Source organism: Erinaceus europaeus, chromosome 17, assembly GCF_950295315.1.
Source record: "Erinaceus europaeus chromosome 17, mEriEur2.1, whole genome shotgun sequence".
Classification (NCBI taxonomy): Eukaryota; Metazoa; Chordata; class Mammalia; order Eulipotyphla; family Erinaceidae; genus Erinaceus; species Erinaceus europaeus.
The window spans coordinates 73815034-73837233 of NC_080178.1; the positions used below are offsets into that span (position 1 = coordinate 73815034).

Here is a 22200-nt window from a genome sequence, read left to right on the forward strand (position 1 = left end):
AAGCTGAGTTTTGACATGTAAAGAAGCAGAAGTCCGGAAATGGTGAAGCTTTTGTCTGTGATTACACAGGGACTAAGGTAGAAAAAAGAAGATGTGGGACCAGGGTCTGGGATGGTGTGGGTTCCATGGCCACCTTCTCGTTATGAACTGCACTGCTTTCCTAGTGAATCTTATTTATTTTTAGTGCGTTTTAATGTTTATTAACCGAAAAGCCCCACATGAGCTTGTCTCTTGTGCCATGAGAGGATAGTGGATGTAGGGCTGACAGTGTTAAGTTGAGGCTGGAAGGAGGAGGAATCTTGTGGAAGAGCAGTGTCATCCTTTTTTCTGTCTCCTTTTCCTGTTCCCACTTCTTTTATTTTGAATTTTTTATTAGTGATTTAATGTTGATTTATAAAATTATAAGATAACTGGGGTATAATTCCATACCTTTCCCTCCACTAGGGTTCTGTGTCCCCATTACCTCTACTGTTTCCCCGAAGTCACAGATATGGGTTGACTATTACTTCTATAATTAGCTATTTTTTTTTGTATTTATTTGCCCATTTTTTTCTATGGTTCTGCCTTCTTTTCCTTTCTAAGTCTCTAAGTCATACCTACTGCTTCTGAGTGCCTTTTTTTTTTTTTTTTTTCCTCTTCTCTCTTTGGGTCCTGATGGAGCTGGAGTTCAGAGCCCTCTGGTCATCTTCCCCTAACATTTACCCCTCTGGGAGTATGGACCAGAATTCTTTATGGGGTGCAGAAGGTGGAAGGTCTGGCTTCTGTAATTGCTTCTCTGCTGAACATGGGTATTGACAGGTCGATCCACAACCCCAGCCTGTTTCTGTCTTTCCCTAGTGGGGTAGAGCTCTGGAGAGGGGAGACTTTGCAACACATTGGTGAGTTCATCTGCCCAGGGAAGTCAGGACGAAATCAGGCTAACATTTGCATCTTGGTGCCTGAAAGGTGGTAAGATATAAAGCTGGACAAATTGTTTAACAAACAGGAACCCATAGGTAGGAAGAGAGCAGATGAAATTAGGGGTATTCGTGTGGGGAGGAGATAGGAAGTCTATTGTAGGTATGTTCCAAGGGGCTTAACTAGGTATCCCGCTGCCACTGCCTGGTCCCTGGTTCACACACTGTAGCTGCTTGATGTATAGCTCAAATCTCTCCGTTAAAATATGTTTATTCCTTTTAGTTTTTTGTAGTGATGAGATGCACATAACACAATCCACCAACCTAACCATTGTGGGTTGTGCAGTCCCTTCACATTATTGTGCGCCGTTACTGCCTAACTCCACTGTTAGAGCTTTTTCTCATTTTGTGAATTGGAAGCTTTAGATTCACTAAATAACAGCTACCAGCTCTCTACTCTGAGCTCTCTGTCTCTGAGCTGTGACAGCCACCATTCCACTTTAGCTCTATGACTTTTGACAATTCATACAGCTTCACATGTGTGGAATCTTACAGTTTGTCATTTTGTCACTTAGCACGGTGTCCTTGGGATCTACCCATGTTGTAGCAAATGTCAGTTTCCTTCCTTCTTAAGGAAGCATGGTATCTTACTCTATGTACATATGTTTTGCCTATCCATTCACTTGTTAATAAATACTTGAAATGCTTCCATAATTTTTTTTTCAATTTTTTCAAATATTTATTTATTTTCCCTTTTCTTGCCCTTGTTGTTTTTTTATTGTTGTAGTTATTATTGTTGTTCTTGATGTCATCATTGTTGGACAGGACAGAGAGAAATGGAGAGAGGAGGGGAAGACAGAGAGGGGGAGAGAAAGATAGACACCTGCAGACCTGCTTCACCGCCTGTGAAGCGACTCCCCTACAGGTAGGGAGCCGGGGGCTCGAACCAGGATCATTATGCCAGTCCTTGCGCTTTGTGCCACGTGCGGTTAACCCGCTGCGCCACCGCCCGACTCCCTGTTTCCATAATTTAACTATTGTGAATAATGTTGCTATTCAGTTTTTTTAAAAAAAGATTTTATTTATTTATTAATGAGAAAGGAGGAGAGAGAGAAAGAACCAGACATCACTCTGGTACATATGCTGCTGGGGATTGAACTCAGGACCTCATGCTAGCGAGGCCAATGCCTTATCCACTGTGCCATCTCCTGGACCACAGTTTTTTTTTTTTTTTTTTTTTTTTTTTAGAATACATACTCAGCACTAGAATTGCTGGCTCTTATAATATTTTTATTTTTATTTTTTTAGGATTCACCACATTGTTTTCTTTGAGAGGTAATACCATTTGTATTTCCATCAAGGTTCCAAAATGTTTCTTTCTTCTTTTTAAAACATTTATTTATTGGGTAGAGACAGAGAGAAATTTAGGGAGAAGGAAGAGATAGGTGGGGTTAGCTGGGCAGTGGTATACTGGGGTAAGCACACATAGTAGGAAATGTGAGGACCTGCAAAAGGATCCTGGTTCGAGCCCCCGGCTCTCTACCTGCAAGGGGAACGCTTCACAAGTGTTCTTCCCACCCTAACTCCCCTTCCTCTCTTAATTTCTCTCTGTCCTATCCAATAAAATGGAAAAAATGACTGCCAGGAACAGTGGATTTGTAGTGCTAGCACTAAGCCCCAGCAATAATACTGGAGGCGAGAGAGAGAGAGAGAGAGAGAGAGCGAGAGAGAGAGAGAGCAAGCTGCAGCCTTGCTTCACTGCTTGTGAAGTTTCCCAGAGATTTGAACCTGGGTCCTTGTTCATTATAATATGTACTCAGCTAGGTGTTCTACTGCTTAGCTCCTCAAATGTTTCCAAATCCTTTCCAACATTTGTACTTTTCTGTCTTTTAAGAGTAGCCATACTAATAAGATACCACTAAGTGGTATCTTATTTTGGTTTTCCTAATAGTTTGTGGTGTTAAGCATCTTTTCATATTCTTATTAACTGTTGGCATATTTCCATTTGACAAATAGCTTTTCAAATCCTTTATCATTTCTGAATCAGTTTGTGTGTGTATGTGTGTGTGGTTGGTACTGCCTTTTTAGAGTATTTTTTTTGTTAATATATATATTCTGAATGTTAAGGCATCACACATCTTAATCTACAGAATTATTTTCCTCTTTCTGCCCCATTGCAAGTTATTTGTTGACGAGCTGGTAAATTTCATTTTATTTCAGTACCACTTTGCTCTCACATTGTGTGCTTTGTTGCCATCCCTTACATCTCCCCAAGTGGGCTTGCTGGGGATCGCCTGTAGGGTCCTTGACTTTCTGAGAGGCAAAAGAGCAATGTGGCCACTGGGTGGTGGGCATGAGTTACATACCCATACACAGGCCAGACCTACATTTCATCTGTGTATTGTATGAGGATGAGTACATGGACACATGAGTTACACTGAGTGGACATGGACATGGAAGACCATCTCAGTGCCAGAATGGTTATTAAAAATGCTACCTGGGAGTCATAAATATGTATTTATTTGGAAATTAGGACTCTGAATTCCTCTTAGTGTAGCAGCAAAGGCGTACTTATGTGGAGAGAGCTGAGCTCTCATATTTTTTTCCCTGCTATAGCTCTCTGGATGACCTTGGGCAAATCACATCCCTTCTCCAGGGCCCTGGTTTTCATGTCTAGCACAGATGAAGAGCAGACTGGATAGTGTTCAAGGTCTAGAGCCTGAGTTGTCTTTTCAGGTTAACCATGTACAAGCTACCTTTCTAGTTCCTCTGCTAGTGTGTGCTGAAGGTTTGTGGAGGGCGTTGTACTATGTAGTAATTTGCTTTGATGGCTGTAGATTGTCCTGAAGGTTAGATTTGTGATTGGTTTGGTGGCGGTTGCTATGATCAGTCGGAGAGTCCCTTGAGCAGTTTGTAGCCTTCTTCATAGTGTGCGTGAAACTGGAAACAAACAGCAACACGAAAACAGCATCGTTCATAGCAGTGCAGTCCCAACAGCAGCCTGCTCTCACCCAAATAAGTGTTTTCTCTCTTTTTCCTCCTTCACTCCATTGGGAAGAACGTGGCGTTTTGTTTCAGTGGGGAACTGGCTTGGCATCGTCTGGACGGCGGTTGTGTCCTGGGCAGACTCTCCCTCCATTTTTGACAGCAAAGCAACCAAGTGAAGTGACGGGTGAGACCTTTCTTTCTTCCCATTCCTGTACTTATGCTTTGCTTTGCTTTCTTTCTTTCTCTCTTCCTTCCTTCCTTCCTTCCTTCCTTCCTTCCTTCCTTCCTTCCTTTCTTTCTTTCTTTCTCCCCTTTTGTTTCCCTTGTTGTTTCTTATTGTTGTAGTTATTATTGTTGCTGTTATTGATGTCTTTGTTGGATAGGACAGAGAGAAATGAAGAGAGGAGGGGAAGACAGAGAAGGGGAGAGAAAGACAGACACCTGCAGACCTGCTTCACCGCCTGTGAAGTGACCCCCCTGCAGGTGGGGAGCTGGGGGCTCAAACCAGAAGCTTATGCTTTTCTAAGTGGAGGCAGAGGAAGGAACTGGAGGAATGGAGTTTTGCTTTTCCTATTTCTTGGTCTCTCTATCTGTATTATTGGTACGTTGGTCTGTCTGCCAACCTTATTGGGATTTAAAAAAAAAAATCTTATTTATTTATTTATTTATTTAATAATGATCAACTGTTGGATAAGAGGGGTATAATTCCACACAATTCCCACCACCAGAGTTCTGTATCCCATCCCCTCCATTGGAAGCATCTTAATGGGATTTTTTATGTGCTTGTTAAAAGCACTCCTGTTTGCTGCCAGAGTCCAGAACTTACTGAGTGTGTGTGTGTGTGTGTGTGTGTGTGTGTGTGTGTGTGTGAGAGAGAGAGAGAGAGAGAGAGAGAGAGAGAGAGAGAGAAGTACAAGTTAGGTAGGTAGAATCAAAAATTGGAAATAATTGGTCCCAGTAGTGAGCCTCTTGTCCCTGGCTCCAGGGTTGAATGTGCCCGTTAGGCAGTGGAGCATTGGCTTGATGGGTCAGGCCTGCGATACTGACCACACAGATGAGGGCATGTAGGTAGGCACATCCAAAGGGAGAAGCAAGAGGCAGTGTGACCTGTCTGCTCAGTTCTTTCTCCCACAAGGAGAGCATGACTATGTAGAGAGAGGGTCCAGGAGTGGTCCCCTAGGGAATCTCTTGATTAGGACATATTCTGCCCACAGGTCTGTGCTCAGTTGCTTTGTGGGACTTTCTTTTTTTTTTCACTCTGGGATGCAGCCTCTCTTTCTCCCTTGACCTTTGCCATTCAGCTCTTCTGTTTCTCTTCTCTGTAGTCTTTTTTGTGAACTCTTTTACCTTTCATTCCCTCTCACCTTCACCTTACTGCCATTGGCTTTGGAACTGGAACTTTGTTGGTTTTTCTTCATCTGGCCTCTGGGGTCCCAGTGCTTCCTCTCTGGTGAATATGATGGAAACATCTGCTTTGTCCTCCTCCTGTACGTCAGGGTCATGGAGGTCTGATGAGTGCTTGTTAAGACACTAGTTAGCAGTCCCACAAAGACCAGTGAAATAGCTCGCTTGGATATTGTGCAGCTTTGCCACGTGAACAACCCAGCTTTGAATCAGGTCCCTGCCACATTGAAGGAAGCTTTGGTGTTGTGGTCTATTACACTCTTTCTCTCTATCTAAAAAAATGAAGTGTCCCACAAAAGTTGCCCGATAAGACTGATGGCCTGTGGAAAGCAGGGTCACATTCTAGTTCTGCTAGTGTGTTAGTAGGAGGTCAGGGCTTGTGTTTAAGTGCTTACATGTGATAGCCACTGGGTGCTTGAGACCTCATTGCTTCTAGGTCCACTAGGTGGACAGAGATAGGAACACATACACACACACACTCACACACACACACAGGGAGAGAGAGAGATGCTCAGTTTTATTCATCTCTACTAGAAACTATAAATTTGCATTGATTCCTCTATTTATATGCAGTACCACATGGTTGACTCTAGCTTACCATCTTTTCATATCAGTACCTTTTTCCTTTTCTCTGACCATGAGAACTCTGGCTATTTTTCCCCTCAATATATTTATTTACTTGTTCAATTCTCTGGTAAGTGACCAGCCTCCACATCAAGCCAACTATCTTCTCAGTGTCTCCTTGGTCAATGACTGCTGACTCAGACCAGCTTAAACTAGAGTTTCCCTCTAGTTTCCCTGCCTCTAACCAATTTGCTTTGCTATAATCACAATTTCCAAAGTTTTTCTCTTACTTTTTTTGTAGGTCTTGAGAATTCTAAAGCAATTTGTGTCCTTGCTGGCTCAGATCACTCAGCTTCTTTGACAGGTGGGTACCAACAATCAGCATTGTATGTTGTGCAGAATCTTGTATGTTTCTGTGACAGTAGTGGGGTAAGGAGAAAAGAGCAGGGACTTTGGAGTCAGAATTCTGATGTGACCACTAGTATGAAAATAGGCAAACTACTTTACCTTTTTGAGACCATTTCCTTGTCTATAAAATAGGGGGTTGGGTGGTGGCACACTTGTTTGAGTGCACATGTCACCATGTACAGGGACCCAGGTTCAAGGCCCCACTCCCTACCTACGGGTGGAAGCTTCATGAGTAGTTAAGTAGGGCTGCAGATATCTGACTATGTCTCTCTCTCTCTTCCTTTTGTCTTAGTTTCTCTCTACTGCTATCCAAATAAATAACTAAGCAAAATAAAATCATTTTGTGGTTACTTTTGAGAACTAAATATGAAAGTATACATAAAGGACTCTCATGGAACATAGTCGTACTTCCTCTGCCCTGAGTTTGTTTTCTTTGTTGTACAATAGAGATAAGAATGTCTTTCACTCAGGGTCATTGTGACTAGCAGGTTGTATACCAACAGTAAATTTACACATAATGTTATCTGTCACATCCAACTCGGTGTCTAATACAACTAAGCTCTCTTGCTGTCTATTCTAATTGTTTAATCTCATTTAATCTAATCTGTTTTATTCATTTTTTAACCCATTTATTTATTTTTGCTCTCTATGTTTGTCTATTCTATTTTATTAAGTTATATGTCCTCGTTTTATTTATCTTTTTTGTCTCTAACTTATGCATTTAGATAGCTCTCTAAATCTTGTGTATTTTTTTTTTTTTTGCCTCCAGGGTTATCGCTGGGGCTCAGTGCCGACACTATGAATCTTCTGCTCCTGGTGGCCATTTTTTCCATTTGACTGGATAGGACAGAGAGAAACTGAGAGAGGAGGGGGAGACAGAGAGGGAGAGAGAAAGATAGACACCTGCAGACCTACTTCACTGCTTGTGAAGTGACCCCTCTGCAGGTGGGGAGCTGGGGGCTCAAACCTGGATCCTTGCTTGGGTACTTGTGCTTGGTACTATGTGCACTTAACCTGGTGTTCCACCCCCTGCCCCCCTGAAAATTTAAATACTTTAAAAGTTCTGGAGGCTTGGCAGTGGTGCACCTGGTTAAGTGCACATGTTACCATGCTCTGGGACCTGGCTTCAAGTCCCTACTCCCCACCTGCAGAGTGGAGGCTTCACTAGTGGTGAAGCAAGTACTCCAGTTGTCTGTCTTTTTCTCTCTATCCTCCCCAACCCTCTTAATTTCTTTTTGTCATATCAAAGGAAGAAAGAGGGAAAGAGAGAAAGAGGGAAAGAAAGTAAAAAAAAGGGGGTGGCTGGGAATGGCTAAAAACGTTTGTCTAGGGGGTTCGGGTAGTAGCGCAGCAGGTTAAGCACACATGGCACGAAGTGCAAGGACTGGCCTAAGGATCCTGGTTCCAGCCCCCGGCTCCCCACCTGCAGGGGGGTCGCTTCACAAGCAGAGAAGCAGGTCTGCAGATGTCTCTCTCTCCCCTTCTCTTTTGATTTCTCTCTGTCCTATAAAACAACAACAACAGCAATAACAACAATAATAACAAGAACGATAAACAACGAGGACAACAAAAGGGGAAAAATACCCCCCCCCCCCAGAAAAAAACAAAAAAAAAACAGTTGTCTGGAGCAGTAGATTTGCCATGCAGGCACTGAGCCCTAGCAATAACTCTGGTGGCAATAAAAATCAATCAATAAATACTTTAAAAATTCTGAAGTATTTATTGTTATAGTAGTTCTTTAAATTGTTACTTAATGAGTTTAAAACAACCAACCAAAAATGAAATTTCTATTTGGAGCCCATGTCTCCTACTAAACTCATTTAAAACATATTTTCTTCTACTCATTTTGTTGTATAGAGGCAGAGAAACTGAAAGGGAAAGGGGAGATAGAGAAAGAGAGGCATCTGCAGCACTGCTTATTGTTTGTAAGGTTTTCCCCTTTCAGGTGGGGACTGGGGGGGCTTCAACCTGGGTCCTTGCACATGGTCATCTGGCTCTCCACTGGGCGCACTGCTGCCCAGCCCTCCACACACAGGGCAAAACAGCTGCACTGGAGTGGACACCGACTCACAGGGATCCCCTGGCACCTAGACTCTCTTAGGGAGGAGGGGCGAACAGCTCCTGCGTGAAAAGCGGTCTGTTCAGTCCTCACAGCCAGGAAGAGCAGACTACACGAGATGCTTCCACTCTGCTCTGATTCACTTGGAGTGGCTGACATGATATAGAATGAGTGATTCGCTAACTACTTGTTAGCACCAATTCCTTCACAGGCTTTATGACTAGGAAAGATATGTATTATTTCATATGTGAAGCACTTTTATTACCATGTTTGAAAACATAGATGTTGAATTTTTAAAAAAATATTTATTTCCTTTTGTTACCCTTGTTTTATTGTTGTTTTTGTTAATTGATGTCGTTGTTGTAAGATAGGACAGAGAGAAATGGAGAGAGGAGGGGAAGACAGAGAGGGGGAGAGAAAGACAGACACCTGCAGACCTGCTTCACTGCTTGTGAAGCGACTCCCCTGCAGGGGGATCCTTAGGCTGGTCCTTGCACTTCGCACCACGTGCACTTAACCTGCTGTGCTACCGCCCGACTCCCGATGTTGAATTTTTTTATTGAGCTCTAATTCATATGTAAAATCACCCAATTAATGCGTACAACGTAATGTTTTTTGTAGTAGACTTACAACGTAAATTGGTTTTTGAAAGTGAGTTTCAATTTGCCAAAATAAATATCCCTCTTTCCAGATCTGCTGCAAGCTGTTGCACACTGGATTTTGTTCAGGGCTCTTCAGACCTTTTCTCTGGAGTTACTGTCGATTATGGAACTAGTTGGCATTGCAGCAGAGTTTGAGTGTTGGTGCGACACTATCTCTGTGGGAGATAGTTTTGTCTTTGTACAAAGATAGTCAAGACTTATTAAAGAAATACTGAGGCTGGGTGATGACACATAGTTAAGTGCGCATAGTTAAGTGCGCATAGTTAAGTGCACATAGTACCAAACACAAGTACCAAACACAAATCCAGGTTTGAGCCCTTGCTCCCCACCTGCAAGAGGGAAAATTCACAGGCGGTGAAGCAGGTCTACAGGTGTCTGTCTTTCTCTCTCCCTCTCTGTCTCCCCCACCCTCTCAGTTTCTCTTTCTCTCTGTCCTATCCAGTCAAATGGGAAAAATGGCCATCAGGAGCTGTGGATTCATAGTGTAGACACTGAGCCCCAGCAATAACCCTGGAGGTGAGGGGCGGGGGAGAGGGAGAGAAAGAGAAGAGAAGAAAAATGAAGGCTTAGTACAGACACAAGGTCATTGGCATTGACATCTTGGTCACTTACTAGTCTACCTGAGGGGCTGAAACTTTGTTGAGGGGCTCCTCTGGCCTCTGTTTTTTTTTTAATTAAAAATTTAAAAAAAATTATCTTTATTTATTTATTGGATAGAGAAAGTCAGAAATCGAGAGGAAGGGGGAGACAGAGGAAAAGAGACAGAAAGACACCTGCAACCCCGCTTAACCATTCGTAAAGCTTTCCCCCTGCAGGTGGGGACCAGGGCCTAAAACGTAGGTCCTTGCACATTGCAACATGTGCGCTTAACCAGGTGCGCTACCACCTGACCCCTTCCTCTGGCCTCTTGCAGAGGAGTCTCCTTCTTGGCACATACTGACACCCAGGGAGTTCGCTCCCTGCCTGGGAGGGGAGTATACCTTGCTCACTCCATAGAGCTGACTGCAGAATGTGCTGCAAGGTTGCTTAGGTGACAGAAAGGCACCTTCATTTCAGAGTTAAGGGAACAGAGGCTCTGAATGTGAAGCGATGTGCTTGCTGTGAGCAAGAGGTCAAGTCACACCCCTGGAAGCCTGAAGCCTGCTTGAATGTCCTTTAATCATTGTGTGTGGCCTTTGGACAGCCTCTACTAGAGAAGGTGACACTGGAAAGCTTTGTTGGGGATGACACAACACCACAGAAGCAAAGGACTCGCCTTCTAGCTTCCTGTTGTCTCCTTCTTAGCCATGTGATTTCGAAAACCCCTCAACATCTCCAAGCATTCAGTAACCACATAAGTGACTGTGTGCTATACAGTGCAGCATAGAATCTTTGCCTGGTTAGGAAAGCCTAGAGATCATCCATCCAAGAAGCCACATAACTCATAACTCTCAGATCAAATCGCTGTGTATCCATTTTGCTTGGCTTTATTTAAAAAAAAATTTTTTTTTAATGGATAGGACAGAGAAATTGAGAGGGGAGGAGGAGTCAGAGAGGGAGAGATAGAGATACCACAGACCTGCTTCATAGCTCGTGAAGTACCCCCTGCTGCAGGTCTGGAGCAGGGGCTTAAACCTGGGTCCTTGTGCGTGGCAACGTATGTGCTTAACCAGGTGCGCCACCACCTGGCTATGCTTGGCTTTCATTTTAAAAACAAGCGTGTTTTGAGGGTGAATGCCTTTTAGACAAGCATGTGCTCTCTGATTTTCCCCTCCCACCTCTCTCTCTCTCTCTCTCTCTCTCTCTTTCTCTCCCAGTGACATCAGTTTTGTTGTCTGCCCTTCTAGGCCAACTGTTCTCCCCTCCAATTTTCAGCTGGTAAAACTAAGGCTTGGGGAGGAAGTGATTTGTCCAAGGTCAATAGCTAGTTAGCAGATCCAGGAATAGAAACTGGAGTCACTTGACTCTGAATTTGTTCTCTTTCTATTAAGTCACAATGTCAGTCAGTCACATTACTGCTTAGATCACAGGATTATTATGAAGTTCAGATGAACTCAAATGCTGCACAGATGCAATGTGGTGGCGTTCTATTTTTTGCTGGACGGGGCATACATTGAAGCAATCTTATGTTCAAAATGTTTAGACTTCAACGGCCATGCTCTAACCTGCTATTTTAAAAGTTAAAATGTATGCCTTTTTTCCCTAACAAAACATAATGTGAGAATATTTTAAAAGTTGTAGAATGTAGAGAAATGCATTTTGCATATGACAGCTGCTGAATAAATATTTGTTGGGTAAATGAATGAAAAATAAGACCATTGGGGGAGATAGCATAATGGTTATGCAAAGAGACTCTCATACCTGAGGCTCCAAAGTCCCAGTTTCAATTCCCTGCACCACCATAAGTCAGAGCTGAGTGGTGCTCTGGTTAAAAAAAAAAAAAAAAAAATCCTACATTCCTGTTCTTGTACTAGGTACTAAGAATGTTTGTAGAATTAAGGGAATCTTAACCTGTTATCATGCTCTGCATGGATTTTGTGTTTTATCTTGCTCTATTTGACATGACAGGTAAGAATACACCTTCTGTTAACTACTTTTTCAGACTTGTGTTTTTTTCTATCATTTTGGACTAATGTCCCTTTGCCTCTTTTGTTCCCCTTCTGTTTGTTTCAGATTCAGGAGAGCTGTACGTTTGGGGAAGCAACAAGCATGGGCAACTGGCCACCCAGGCTGCTTTCCTTCCTTTGCCCCAGAAAATAGAAGCACATTGTTTTCAGGATGAAAAGGTCACTGCTGTCTGGAGTGGGTGGACACACCTGGTGGCTCAGACAGGTGAGAGCAGTAGAGAATTGGGAGGTTGATACATGTAGCTGAGGACAGCTGTTTAAACAGCTGTGAATGCTCAGGGCCAAGGGAGTTGACTTTTACTGATGAGAACTGTAAGGGCTGGGAGCAAGGAGGGTGTCAGGTCTAGTCCTACAATCAACCAGAGATGTGGCTTTTCCTCTTTGCATCACAGACTTGCACCAAAGAAAACCGGGCTGTCCTACGTAACTTCTTTTAGCCCTAAAAGTCTGTGAGCTTTTGAGAAGAAACACATTGCGGCAAACTTCCCATAGAGACTTTTTTCTAGGTTGTTGAGAAAGCTTAGCTTTGTATAGCTCATTCCCACCTGCGTCTACTTTAAAGCATCAGACTGTTACATTAAAGGTAAGTATTTCAAGGTTGAGGCAGTATTTTGAACCATAACTGACTGACGTGGTGTATTGACTTAATGTTTCATTCATTTATTTCTTCTGGTGCTGGGGCTTCATGCATATGTGCTTCTTTGTGGATTCTGTCTCCTCACTTTTTTTCCTTTTATTTTAAATTTATGTATAAGATTAAAATATCAACTAGACCATAGATTAAGAGGGGTACAATTCTGCACAATTCCCACCGCCAGAGTTCCATATCCCATCCCTCCCTTGAAAACTTTCGTATTCTTTATCCCTCTGGGAGTATGGACCTAGGGTCATTATGGGGTGCGGAAGGTGGAAGGTCTGGCTTCTGTAATTACTTCTCCACTGAACATGGGCGTTGGCAGGTTGATTCAAACTCCTAGCCTGTTTCTGTCTTTCCCTAATGGAGCAGGGCTCTGGAGTGGTGAGCTTCCAGGACACATTGGTGAAGTTGTCTGCCCCGGGGGAGTCAGGTTGGCATCATGGTAACACCTGCAACTTGGTGGCTGAAAAGCATTAAGATATAAAGCAGAACAAATGGTTAAATAATCAAGAACCTAAAGGCAAGAATATAGAAGATGAGATTTGGGGTCTCCATTTTGGAAAAAGCCAAGTAGGTCTGTTTTAGTGTTCCAAGGGGCCCATGACTTTACTAGTTTTTGCCTGAGCCTGACAGCTAACAGACCAAGGGTATTGTCTGGGGAGATGGTGTCAAAGTTGGAAATAGGACTAGAAAGCTGCATCAGGGAAGAGTAGCTCCCAAATATGGGAAAAGTACATAAATATTGTTAACTGTAAACCCCATTGAAATTTCAGATGGAGACAGAAAAGGAGGATGGGGGGAGAGAATGATACAGCATTGCTCCCCTTTCCATGAAAGTGCTGTGCACAGTGCTCCTGTCTGTTAGCAGGGCTCAAACCTGGGTCCTTGCTTGTGGCAAAGTGTGAGCTCTACCCACTCAGCTGTCTCTTGGTCCCCAAAATCTGCAAACCCTAACGAACTATGTACATCAGTTGAGACACTTCACATGTTCCCGCAGATCTTACCATTTCATCCAGATTTTGGCAATTTGATATTTATTTATTTATTTATTTATTTATTTATTTATTATTTATTAATGAGAAAGCTAGGAGGAGAGAGAAAACCAGACATCATTCTGGTATATGTGCTGCTAGGGATTGAACTCAGGACCTCATGTTTGAAAATCCAGTGCTTATCCACTGTGCCACCTCCCTGACCACCTTGACTTTTCTCTTTAGTATTCAGTCTTTTCTTTCCTGTATGGTAGTTCTCCTTTTCTGATTTTCATATTCCTGACTATATGTGTGTGTGTGTGTGTGTGTGTGTGTGTGTGTGTGTGTTCTTTGACCTCCTGAAGTCCCTGTTGACTTATGCAGAATTCTTCTGGATAAGCATTTTGTAGTAAGATCTAGTATTTCAAGACCTATTAAACTCCAGGGGTTCTCAGGTACCCCTTGCCTGTTCTTAGTTTGCTTGTGGGCTACATACAGATCTCTAGATGCCCAAATACCTGGTGATGTGATTCCAGAAATTTTTCAGATATTTTTTTTCCTTCAGGGTTATGGCTGGGCTCAGTGCCTGCACCATGAATCCACCGCTCCTGGAGGCCATTTTTTCTCCCTTTTGTTGCACTTGTTGCCATAGCCTCATTGTGGTTATTATTATTACCATTGTTGATGTTGTTCGTTGTTGGATAGGACAGAGAGAAATGGAGAGAGGAGGGGAAGACAGAGAGGGGGAGAGAAAGATAGACACCTGCAGACCTGCTTTACCGCCTGTGAAGCGACTCCCCTGCAGGCGGGGAACCGGGGGCTTGAACCGGGATCCTTACGCCGGTCCTTGCGCTTTGCACCACGTGCGCTTAACCCACTGCGCCACTGCCTGACCCTCACTTTTTCAGATTTTTAAGAAAATTTTTACTAGTGATTTAAAAAATTTAGATAACAGGGATATAATTCCACACTGTTCCGACCACCAGAGTTCTGTATCCTTATTCCCTCCACTGGAAGCTACAGTAGTTCTCCCAAGATCACAGATATGGGCTGACTATTATTTCCATAACTATCTATATTTGTCCAGTTTTTATATGGTCCTGCCTTCACTTTCTAAGTTATACTTACACCTGCTACTACTTCCAAATGTCCTTCCTTTTCCCCTCTTATCTCTCTGTGTCCTGATAGAATTGGAGTTCAGAGCCCTCTGGTCATCTTCCCCTAACGTTTCTCCTCATCTTGGGGTATAGATCAAAATTCTTTTTTTTTTTAAACAAATAAATCTTAAAAACCATTTTTTTGGTATGATCTTTATTTATTGGATAGAGATCGTCAGAAATTGAGAGGGAAGAAGTGATATAAAGGAAGAGAGACATCTGTGACATTGCTTTACCACTTGCAAAGCTTCCTCCCTGCAGGTGGGGACTGGGGACTCAAACCCAGGTCCTTGCTCATTGTAACATGTGCACTCAACCAGGTGCACTGCCACCCAGCCCCTGGACCAAAATTCTTTATGGGGTGCAGAGGGTGGAAGGTCTGGCTCCTGTAATTGCTTCCCTGCTGGGCATAGACATTGGCAGGTGGATCCACCCCCAGCCTGTTTATGTACATTTCCCTATTGGGGCAGGGCTCTGGGGAGGGCTCCCAGGGCACATTAGTGAGACTTTCCTTTTACTGGTTTTCATTTCAGCTTCAGTTATTCTGGACAAGTTACATGCAGCACACATTTGTATATAGAAGTACAAACTTTTGCATACCTATACTTTGAAATTTTATTTATTTATTTATTTTAAAGAGAGAGACACAGAGAAGAATACAAGAATAAGAGTGAGAGAGATACCAGAATCCTGCTCAGCTCTGGCTGATGGTGGTGCTGGGGATTGGACCTGGGACCTCAGAGCCTCCTCATGTCTTTTGCATAAACATTATGCTATCTCCCCAGCCAGAGTATTTATACCTATATCAACGGTTTTGATTGGTATTTTATTTATTTATTTAGTGATTTAATGATGATCAACAAGACTATGGGATAAGAGGGGTACAATTCCATATAATTCCCACCACCAGAGTTCTGTATCCCATCCCCTTAGTTGGAAGCTTCCCTATTCTTTACCCCTCTGGTAGTATGGTGTTGTTGTGTGTGGGCCGCGGAGAAGAGAGAGAGGGGGTCCGGAGCGAAGAGGAAACACAAATCTTTATTTGCGCTGGCACCTCAGAGTTGGGTGCTAGAGAGGCAGGTTGGGCCACGTGGAGGTAGCGAAAATGGCCGCCTCACGCAATAACCTTTCCTGCGCCTGAACACCGGAGTGAAGCCCTGGCAAGAGAGGGAGGTGCGGAAGAAGAAGGGCTTTTATAGGAGTAGCTTTCACCAGAATGGGAAGGGGGAGGAGTAACCATAGCCTCCAGATAGGATAATAACTCTCGTGAGAATGGGAGGGGGGAGGAGTAACCAAAGCACTCCAAATATCGCTGGGATATAGACAATGCCCTGAGGGCACAACATGGCTGAACAGGCACTCCGAGAATGTCCCAACTCTTGCAGGAACTAGCAGTAGCCTGAGGGGACAACATGGCAGATGTGACTGCATCGGCACAATTTCCCAGCACTATGGACCAAATATCTTTAAAATTTTTTTTATTATCTTTATTTATTGGATAGAGATAGACAGAAATTGAGAGGAGGGGAGATAGAGAGGGAGACAGAGAACATCTGCAGCCCTACTTCACCACTCGCAAAGCTTTCCCCCTTCAGGTGGGGACCAGGGGCTTGAGCCTGGGTCCTTGTGCACTGCAATATGTGCGCTCACCCAGATGGTCCACCACCCGGCCCCTGGACCAAAGAAAGATCTTTATAGGGTGCAGAAGATGGGAGGTGTGGCTTCTGTAATTGCTTCTCCATTGAACATGGGCCTTGGCATGTTACAATCCTTTATAACAAAGATGTTTAATAAACTTTCTGTCCTTACCACTTCATAGGGTCCTCTGGGAAAGTTTATCATTCCTTTGGGGAAAAAAAAACTCATGTATTTCTTCAAAGAAGTTTAATGACTTGAAGATTTGGGTCATCTATAGAAATTTTTCTTAGGAAGCCGGGCAGTGGCACAGCAGGTTAAGCGCACGTGGCAAAAAGCGCAAGGCCTGGCATCAGGATCCAGGTTCGAGCCCCCGGCTCCCCACCTGCAGGGGGAGTCACTTCACAGGCAGTGAAGCAGGTCTGCAGGTGTCTATCTTTCTCTCCCCCTCTCTGTCTTTCCCTCCTCTCTCCATTTCTCTCTGTCCTATCCAACAACAATGACAGCAATAACAATAACAATGATAAATAAGGGCAACAAAAGGGAAAAATTAAAAAAAATTTCATGAATAGAAAATCATAGTAGCTGCTTATTTTGTGTGAATGTTAATAACTTTCCCCCTACATATAATGAGGTGTCTGTGAGGGAAGAGACCATATGCATCTTGCTCAGATCCATACCCACTAGCTAGGAGTGAGTGCACGCTTTTTTCGGACAGTGCAAACTACTTCGTCAAGAGAGTGAACATGCTCATATTACAACACATATGAGGAAGTGTCTCATATGTTACAGACTCCGTTCTTGGATTTACCTGCTCATGAACAGAAAGCTTCAGCTGATCTCTTGGAATGCAAGAGTTCCACCAGATCAGTGGTTGTTTATGTGAAGCCTACGCCTTCTAGAAACAGGAGGAAAGACATGGGCTATGCCTCCCCTCCTAGAATATCTGGACAGACTTAAATCTAAAAATATGGAAAATTTTACCATGCATATGTCTCCCCATCAGTCTGTCCTTTCATCCATCCATCCATCCATCCATCCACCCATCCATCCATCATCAACCTACCCACCCACCCATTCATCAAGCCATCCTTCCATTCATCACACAAATGGAGAGGCTCTTTTTACACACCATCCCTGCACTAGATGAAGACCCTGCTGTCAAGGAGTCACTATCTACTGGGGGAGACGCTGGCCTGTTACCAAATGTCAGTGCTTTCCAGTACAAAAGGTGCAAGAATAGAATTAAGTACGGAGAAGAAAAGTGGTGTAGCTGTTGTGTGAGTAACTGGGTGCCAACAGGTAGGTGTTTCATAGTTAGTCAGTTCTCAGAACTGCAGTGCGGTTAAATGCACTCACTGCCAAGTGGTAGTGAGTTTGGATATGTCTGTCTATAAAGCTCTTTACTAGCTAGGTAGTTGACTAATGAGAGACAGAGTTGCTGCTGCTTTGATTCTCGATTTGAAACATTGAGCTGGTGCTGCCTTCACATCTGGGCCAGCAGCCCAGCCCTCGGTGTGGGAGGTTGGAACCCTCCTCCTTGACTCTGACTCATCCCTGCTGCTCCAGAGCTCAGCTGTAGACCTTCATCTCCACTTGAGAGTGTGATTTTTTTTGAATAATGTCTCATCTGTTTAATTCATTAAATCAGATCTCTTGTCTATGTTCTTCATCCTTCGTCATGTTCCCCTTTCTCTGAAGCCCAAGATGCTTACAGCCAGAGCATGTGAGTGTCCTGCTTGCTGAACTGAATTTTGGGTAAATGGGAGTCTTCTGCAATTTGATCTACTGATCTTACCTTCCTCCGGCAGCAGCAGGAGTCGTGAAGCCTGTGCCCTGGCCCACTGTCACTGAGGAGAAACACCTAGGGCTTCCTGTGTAATCATACTCAGCTGCTCATACTAATGGGAATGAGGTTTGCTCACAGGTCGGAAGCAGCTCATTAGTGGGATGAGAAGTTATTAGACTCTACTTGTCCCTATAAGCCCCAGTGGTGAATTGTTCCTGGCACCTACCAGCAGGGGCTGCTTTCAGTCTTTTTTTTTCTGGGAGTTGTGTGATACTGCTTTAAAAAAAAAAAAGTTTATGTGTAGCAAACACCTGTCATTCTAAGATAAACGGGATAGAAGGGATTGAATGAAAGAAAGGATGTGGATTTGCCTTTTCTCCTTCATAGTTGCTACATAGCTGCTTCTCAGCCACAAGCAACTTTGCACCCAGAGGACATTTTCAGTGTCAGGAGAAATGCTTAGTTGTCACAGTGATGTGGCACCTGGCACCTAGGGCCAGAGGCCAAGGGATGGATGCTGCTAACATCCTGCAGTGCGTGAACCCTGGATGTTCATTGACTGGGGAGTGCTATCGGAGACTGTCATCCCCAGTGGTAGGTGCTTCCCTGGGGCAGTGTGCATGGTATTGGGACACCCCATATAACCCTCCCATCTGTCTGTTTGGGAATCTGAGGTTCATTCTCTGCCCTCCCTGGCTGTAGGCAACCGGGTGCCTGCCTGCAGTGTTTGCGATGGAAAAATACTTTTCTCTGTTAGTCAGAGGCACTTGGAGAGAGTCCAAGAGAACCTGTTCTAATCTGGGAGAGTTGGCAAAGGTACCTGTGTCTCGGGCTGCTGGAGCTGCATTCTAGCAATGCTTCCCCAGGCTGCTTAATGTCCCTGATCATTGTTCTTAGGGACTTCATGGGACTCCTGGGTGACTTCTTCCAGGCTCTGTGACCTGGAAGCTGTCTCACCTAAGATTCATGATTTCCTGGCTCAGAGTACTTCTGCTGTGGCCTGGATGGTGGATCTGGGTGTCTTCCCCGTTTGGTGACCTTGGTTAAGCCAGATCACCTGTGTGGACCTCCGTATTCTCACCTCTCAAGTTGGGTATTAAAACCTGCCTGTAGAGGGCCAGGCGGTGGCGCTCCTGGTTAAAGCACACACACAACATCACAGTGCTCAAGGACCCAGGTTCAAGCGCCTGGTCCCCACCTGCAGTGGAAAGTTTCACGAGTGGTGTAGCAGGGCTGCAGGTATCTCTCTGTCTCTTCCTCTCTACCTCCCCCTCAATACCTCCCCCTCACTTCTCAGTCTCTGTCTCTGTCTAATAAATAATTAGATAAATATAAAAAATAAAACAAACAGCTCTTAAAAACCTTCCTGGAGTCTGCATAGGGCTGCTGTGAGGTTTCAGTGGATATAGACTTGCATCGAGAGCCCAGCTAATTGTGAAGCTTCCCATTCATGAGTGAGGGGGTACTGGAGATACTGGAATCTGTGAGGGGATCAGGGCTTTAGCTTTATAAAAACTTCTATTTCAACAGGATCTGCACAAAGCTATAGACAGACCAGCTTCTCCTCCGGCGGGGTTTAGGAGCCTGCCAGGGCCAGGGCTGTCATACTGTAGTAGTGTCCAGCTTGGATAGGAATTTACTCTGGTGTCTGGCTGTGATCTTTGTGTCTATGAGCAGGTGAAGCCACGGGGTGAGTTCAGAAAGCCACGCTGTCTACCCTGCCACCTACCTTTCCTCCGAGTTATTTGGGTTTGGTCCGGATTGTATAGAATCTGGTTGCTGGGTGGTGGTAGACAGCATAATGGTTATGCAAGCAAACTCTCATGCCTGAGGCTCCAAAGTCTCAAGTTCAGTCCCCTGCACCACCATAAGCCAGAATCTGGTTGCTTTGGGAATGCTCTGAGCCCTGCAGTGTCATAAATTGCCCTTGTGGTGTCACAAAGGATATGGATTGAAGAAATATGTTCAGTGGTCCGGGAGGTGGCGCAGTGGCTAAGGCACTAGACTCTCAAGCATGAGGTCCCGAGTTCAGTCCCCGGCAGCACCTGTACCAGAGTGATGTCTGGTTCTTTTTCTTGCTCCTATCTTTCTCACTAATGAATAAATAAAATCTTAAATAAAAAAAGAAGTATGTTCAAATACAAACTTTCATTCTGGACTTTCTTCCATGTCACCTAAGAAAGTCCTAGAATTTTAGAAGTTTCAGGGAATCAGAGATGGAAGGAGCAACTTCCTCACTTTTCAGTGAGAAATTGAGACAAAGAAGAGAGAAGAGACCTTGTGGCAACATTTAAACTAGAAATCCAATTCTGGTTCACAGAATACTTTCCTGCTCTCGCCACTACCCTCCTTGCTTTTTAACTAAGATGATTTAAATGCTTTTGTTTCTCTAAAGTGGGGACTCACATAGCACATGTGCAAAGGGCCAGCTCCTAGCAGCAGCTCTCCTTTCTGTAACTGTCACAGTCCAAGAAATATATTACTGCATTTTACATCTAGGCATTAGTGAAATTTAAGACCAGCCACTGATTCACACTAAACAGACTTTATAACTATATTTAATGCTGATTTTCTGTTTTGGGCCCAAGATGCTTTCCAGAATAGGGTGGCAGGGTATACTACTCTCTCTTCTTCAGGACCATAGATCAGGAAATCTCACCAAGCTCAGGGAGGTTCTGTCTCACGGGCTATTTAGAGAAGGTGCTGTGGGACTCATAATGTTTGTGGTTTAGAACTTTGAAAACCCAGCACTCGAAAGTCAGACACCCAAAGGACTGTTTTGCAATGGATAGTTTTTACTGATTATTAAAGTCATTGCTTTTTGATCCTAGAGTCCCTAGAAGGTCAGAAAGGCACAAGCACCTAGATTTCATCTCACCTGAGGTTGTCAGCTCATAGACGGGGAAACTGAGGACTGAAGAGGGGAAGCAGACAGAGTGAAAGATCTGGGACAGAACTCAGATTCCAAGGTGTTTGGTCCACTTGTCACATTCTCTGTAGAGATGGTGAGAAAGTGCGAATGACTAAGCTAGTCACACCCAGGGGCCTGAATAGGAATGACGCTCCTTTTGTGTTTGAAGTTCTGCCTCAAGTCAACACTGACCCTCACCTGAACTGTGTAGCCACCATCTCATCAATATACTAGCAGAATAGAAACTAGGGCCTTGGTGGCAGGGCAAGGACTCAAATTTGCTCCCCACCTGCAGGGGGGCTGCTTCATGAGGAGTGATGCAGGTTGGCAGGTATCTTTCTCTCTTCCTCTCTATCTGTTCCCCCTGCCCTCTCCATTTCTCTCTGTGCCATCCAATAAAATAGAAAGGAAAAGAGAGAGAGAGAAAGAAAGAAAGGCATGGTCACTAGGAGCAGTAGAAAGAAAAAAGACATAACAGAAACTAGGAGATCATGCCCCGGGATAAGGGTTAGAAAGCTATTCCAGCGTTCCCAGAAGTACTTGTGGTAATGTGACCACAGCTATGGTTTCCACGGCCACCTCTGTCACCCTGCAGTGTTTTCACATCCATTTTCTCATGAAGTCAGCGAGATTGGCGTGCCAGCCTTGCTCACTGTCAGTCCTTGGTTGGGGAACTGCATGGCTTTGTTTCACACAGATGGTCAGAGCTAAAAGTCCCACCTGGTCTTTTGTCTTTATGCCTGCTACTCTTGTTCCAGGTTACAGGCCTCAGAATGTGCTGACTCACTAACTAAACTTCTGTTATTCTTCTAAGAAGCATCTTTCTCCAGCTTTTGCTTTTTGCTACCAAGCAAGGAAAAAGATTTTCAGTGATGTATGATCTTATAACAAATATTGGTGAATGTTTACTTGTAAGTATTAACACCATGCTATAGAGTATAGGGCAATTTAAAATCTAGGACCACTCTCAGGAAGCTTGCAATTGGGTGAAAAAATGCAATATTTAGTGGAATAACAACAACAACAACAACAACAACAATAATAATATAATAAAATAATAATGTGTGGCAAAGAGCCAGGCGAGAAGTGCCCCAGACTATACTGCACCAAAGTAAAAGACTCTGGGGTGGGTGGAGGGGGGAGTACAGGTCCTGGAAAAGGATGACAGAAGACACAGTGGGGATTGTATTGTTATGTGGAAAACTGATAAGTGTTATGCATGTATAAACTATTGTATTTACTATTGACTGTAAAACATTAATCCCCCAATAAAGAAATTAAAAAGAGAGAGAGAGAAATGCCACAGACAGCGAGGCTCTAGGATTTCAGGGGAGGAGAGGTCAGTGTGGGTGAAGGTGTTCAGACTTTGTGAAGGTCATCTTTTATAGGTAGAGTTTGGAACTTGGTTCTTTCCGTTTCTCTTTGACTTCAAGCAAGACTAAACTCTGGTCCTCATCTCTCTGGGAAATAGACTATAGGCATAATAATGAAGTTAGGGGGGAGGTAGGTAGCA

General features: G+C 43.9%; 1 protein-coding gene across 3 annotated transcripts in view; it reads left to right on the top strand.

Moving 5' to 3' along the window:
* Positions 1–22200, top strand: part of SERGEF (secretion regulating guanine nucleotide exchange factor) — a 236017-nt gene that overhangs the window by 13561 nt on the left and 200256 nt on the right. For 2 of the 3 annotated variants that reach the window (XM_060177070.1, XM_060177071.1), the window contains exons 6-8: positions 3955–4068; positions 6154–6216; positions 11634–11792. In XM_060177070.1, coding sequence (XP_060033053.1) covers positions 3955–4068; positions 6154–6216; positions 11634–11792 — 336 coding nt within the window. The remainder of the gene's footprint in view (positions 1–3954; positions 4069–6153; positions 6217–11633; positions 11793–22200) is intronic. The other variant, XM_060177072.1, reaches the window with a different exon arrangement.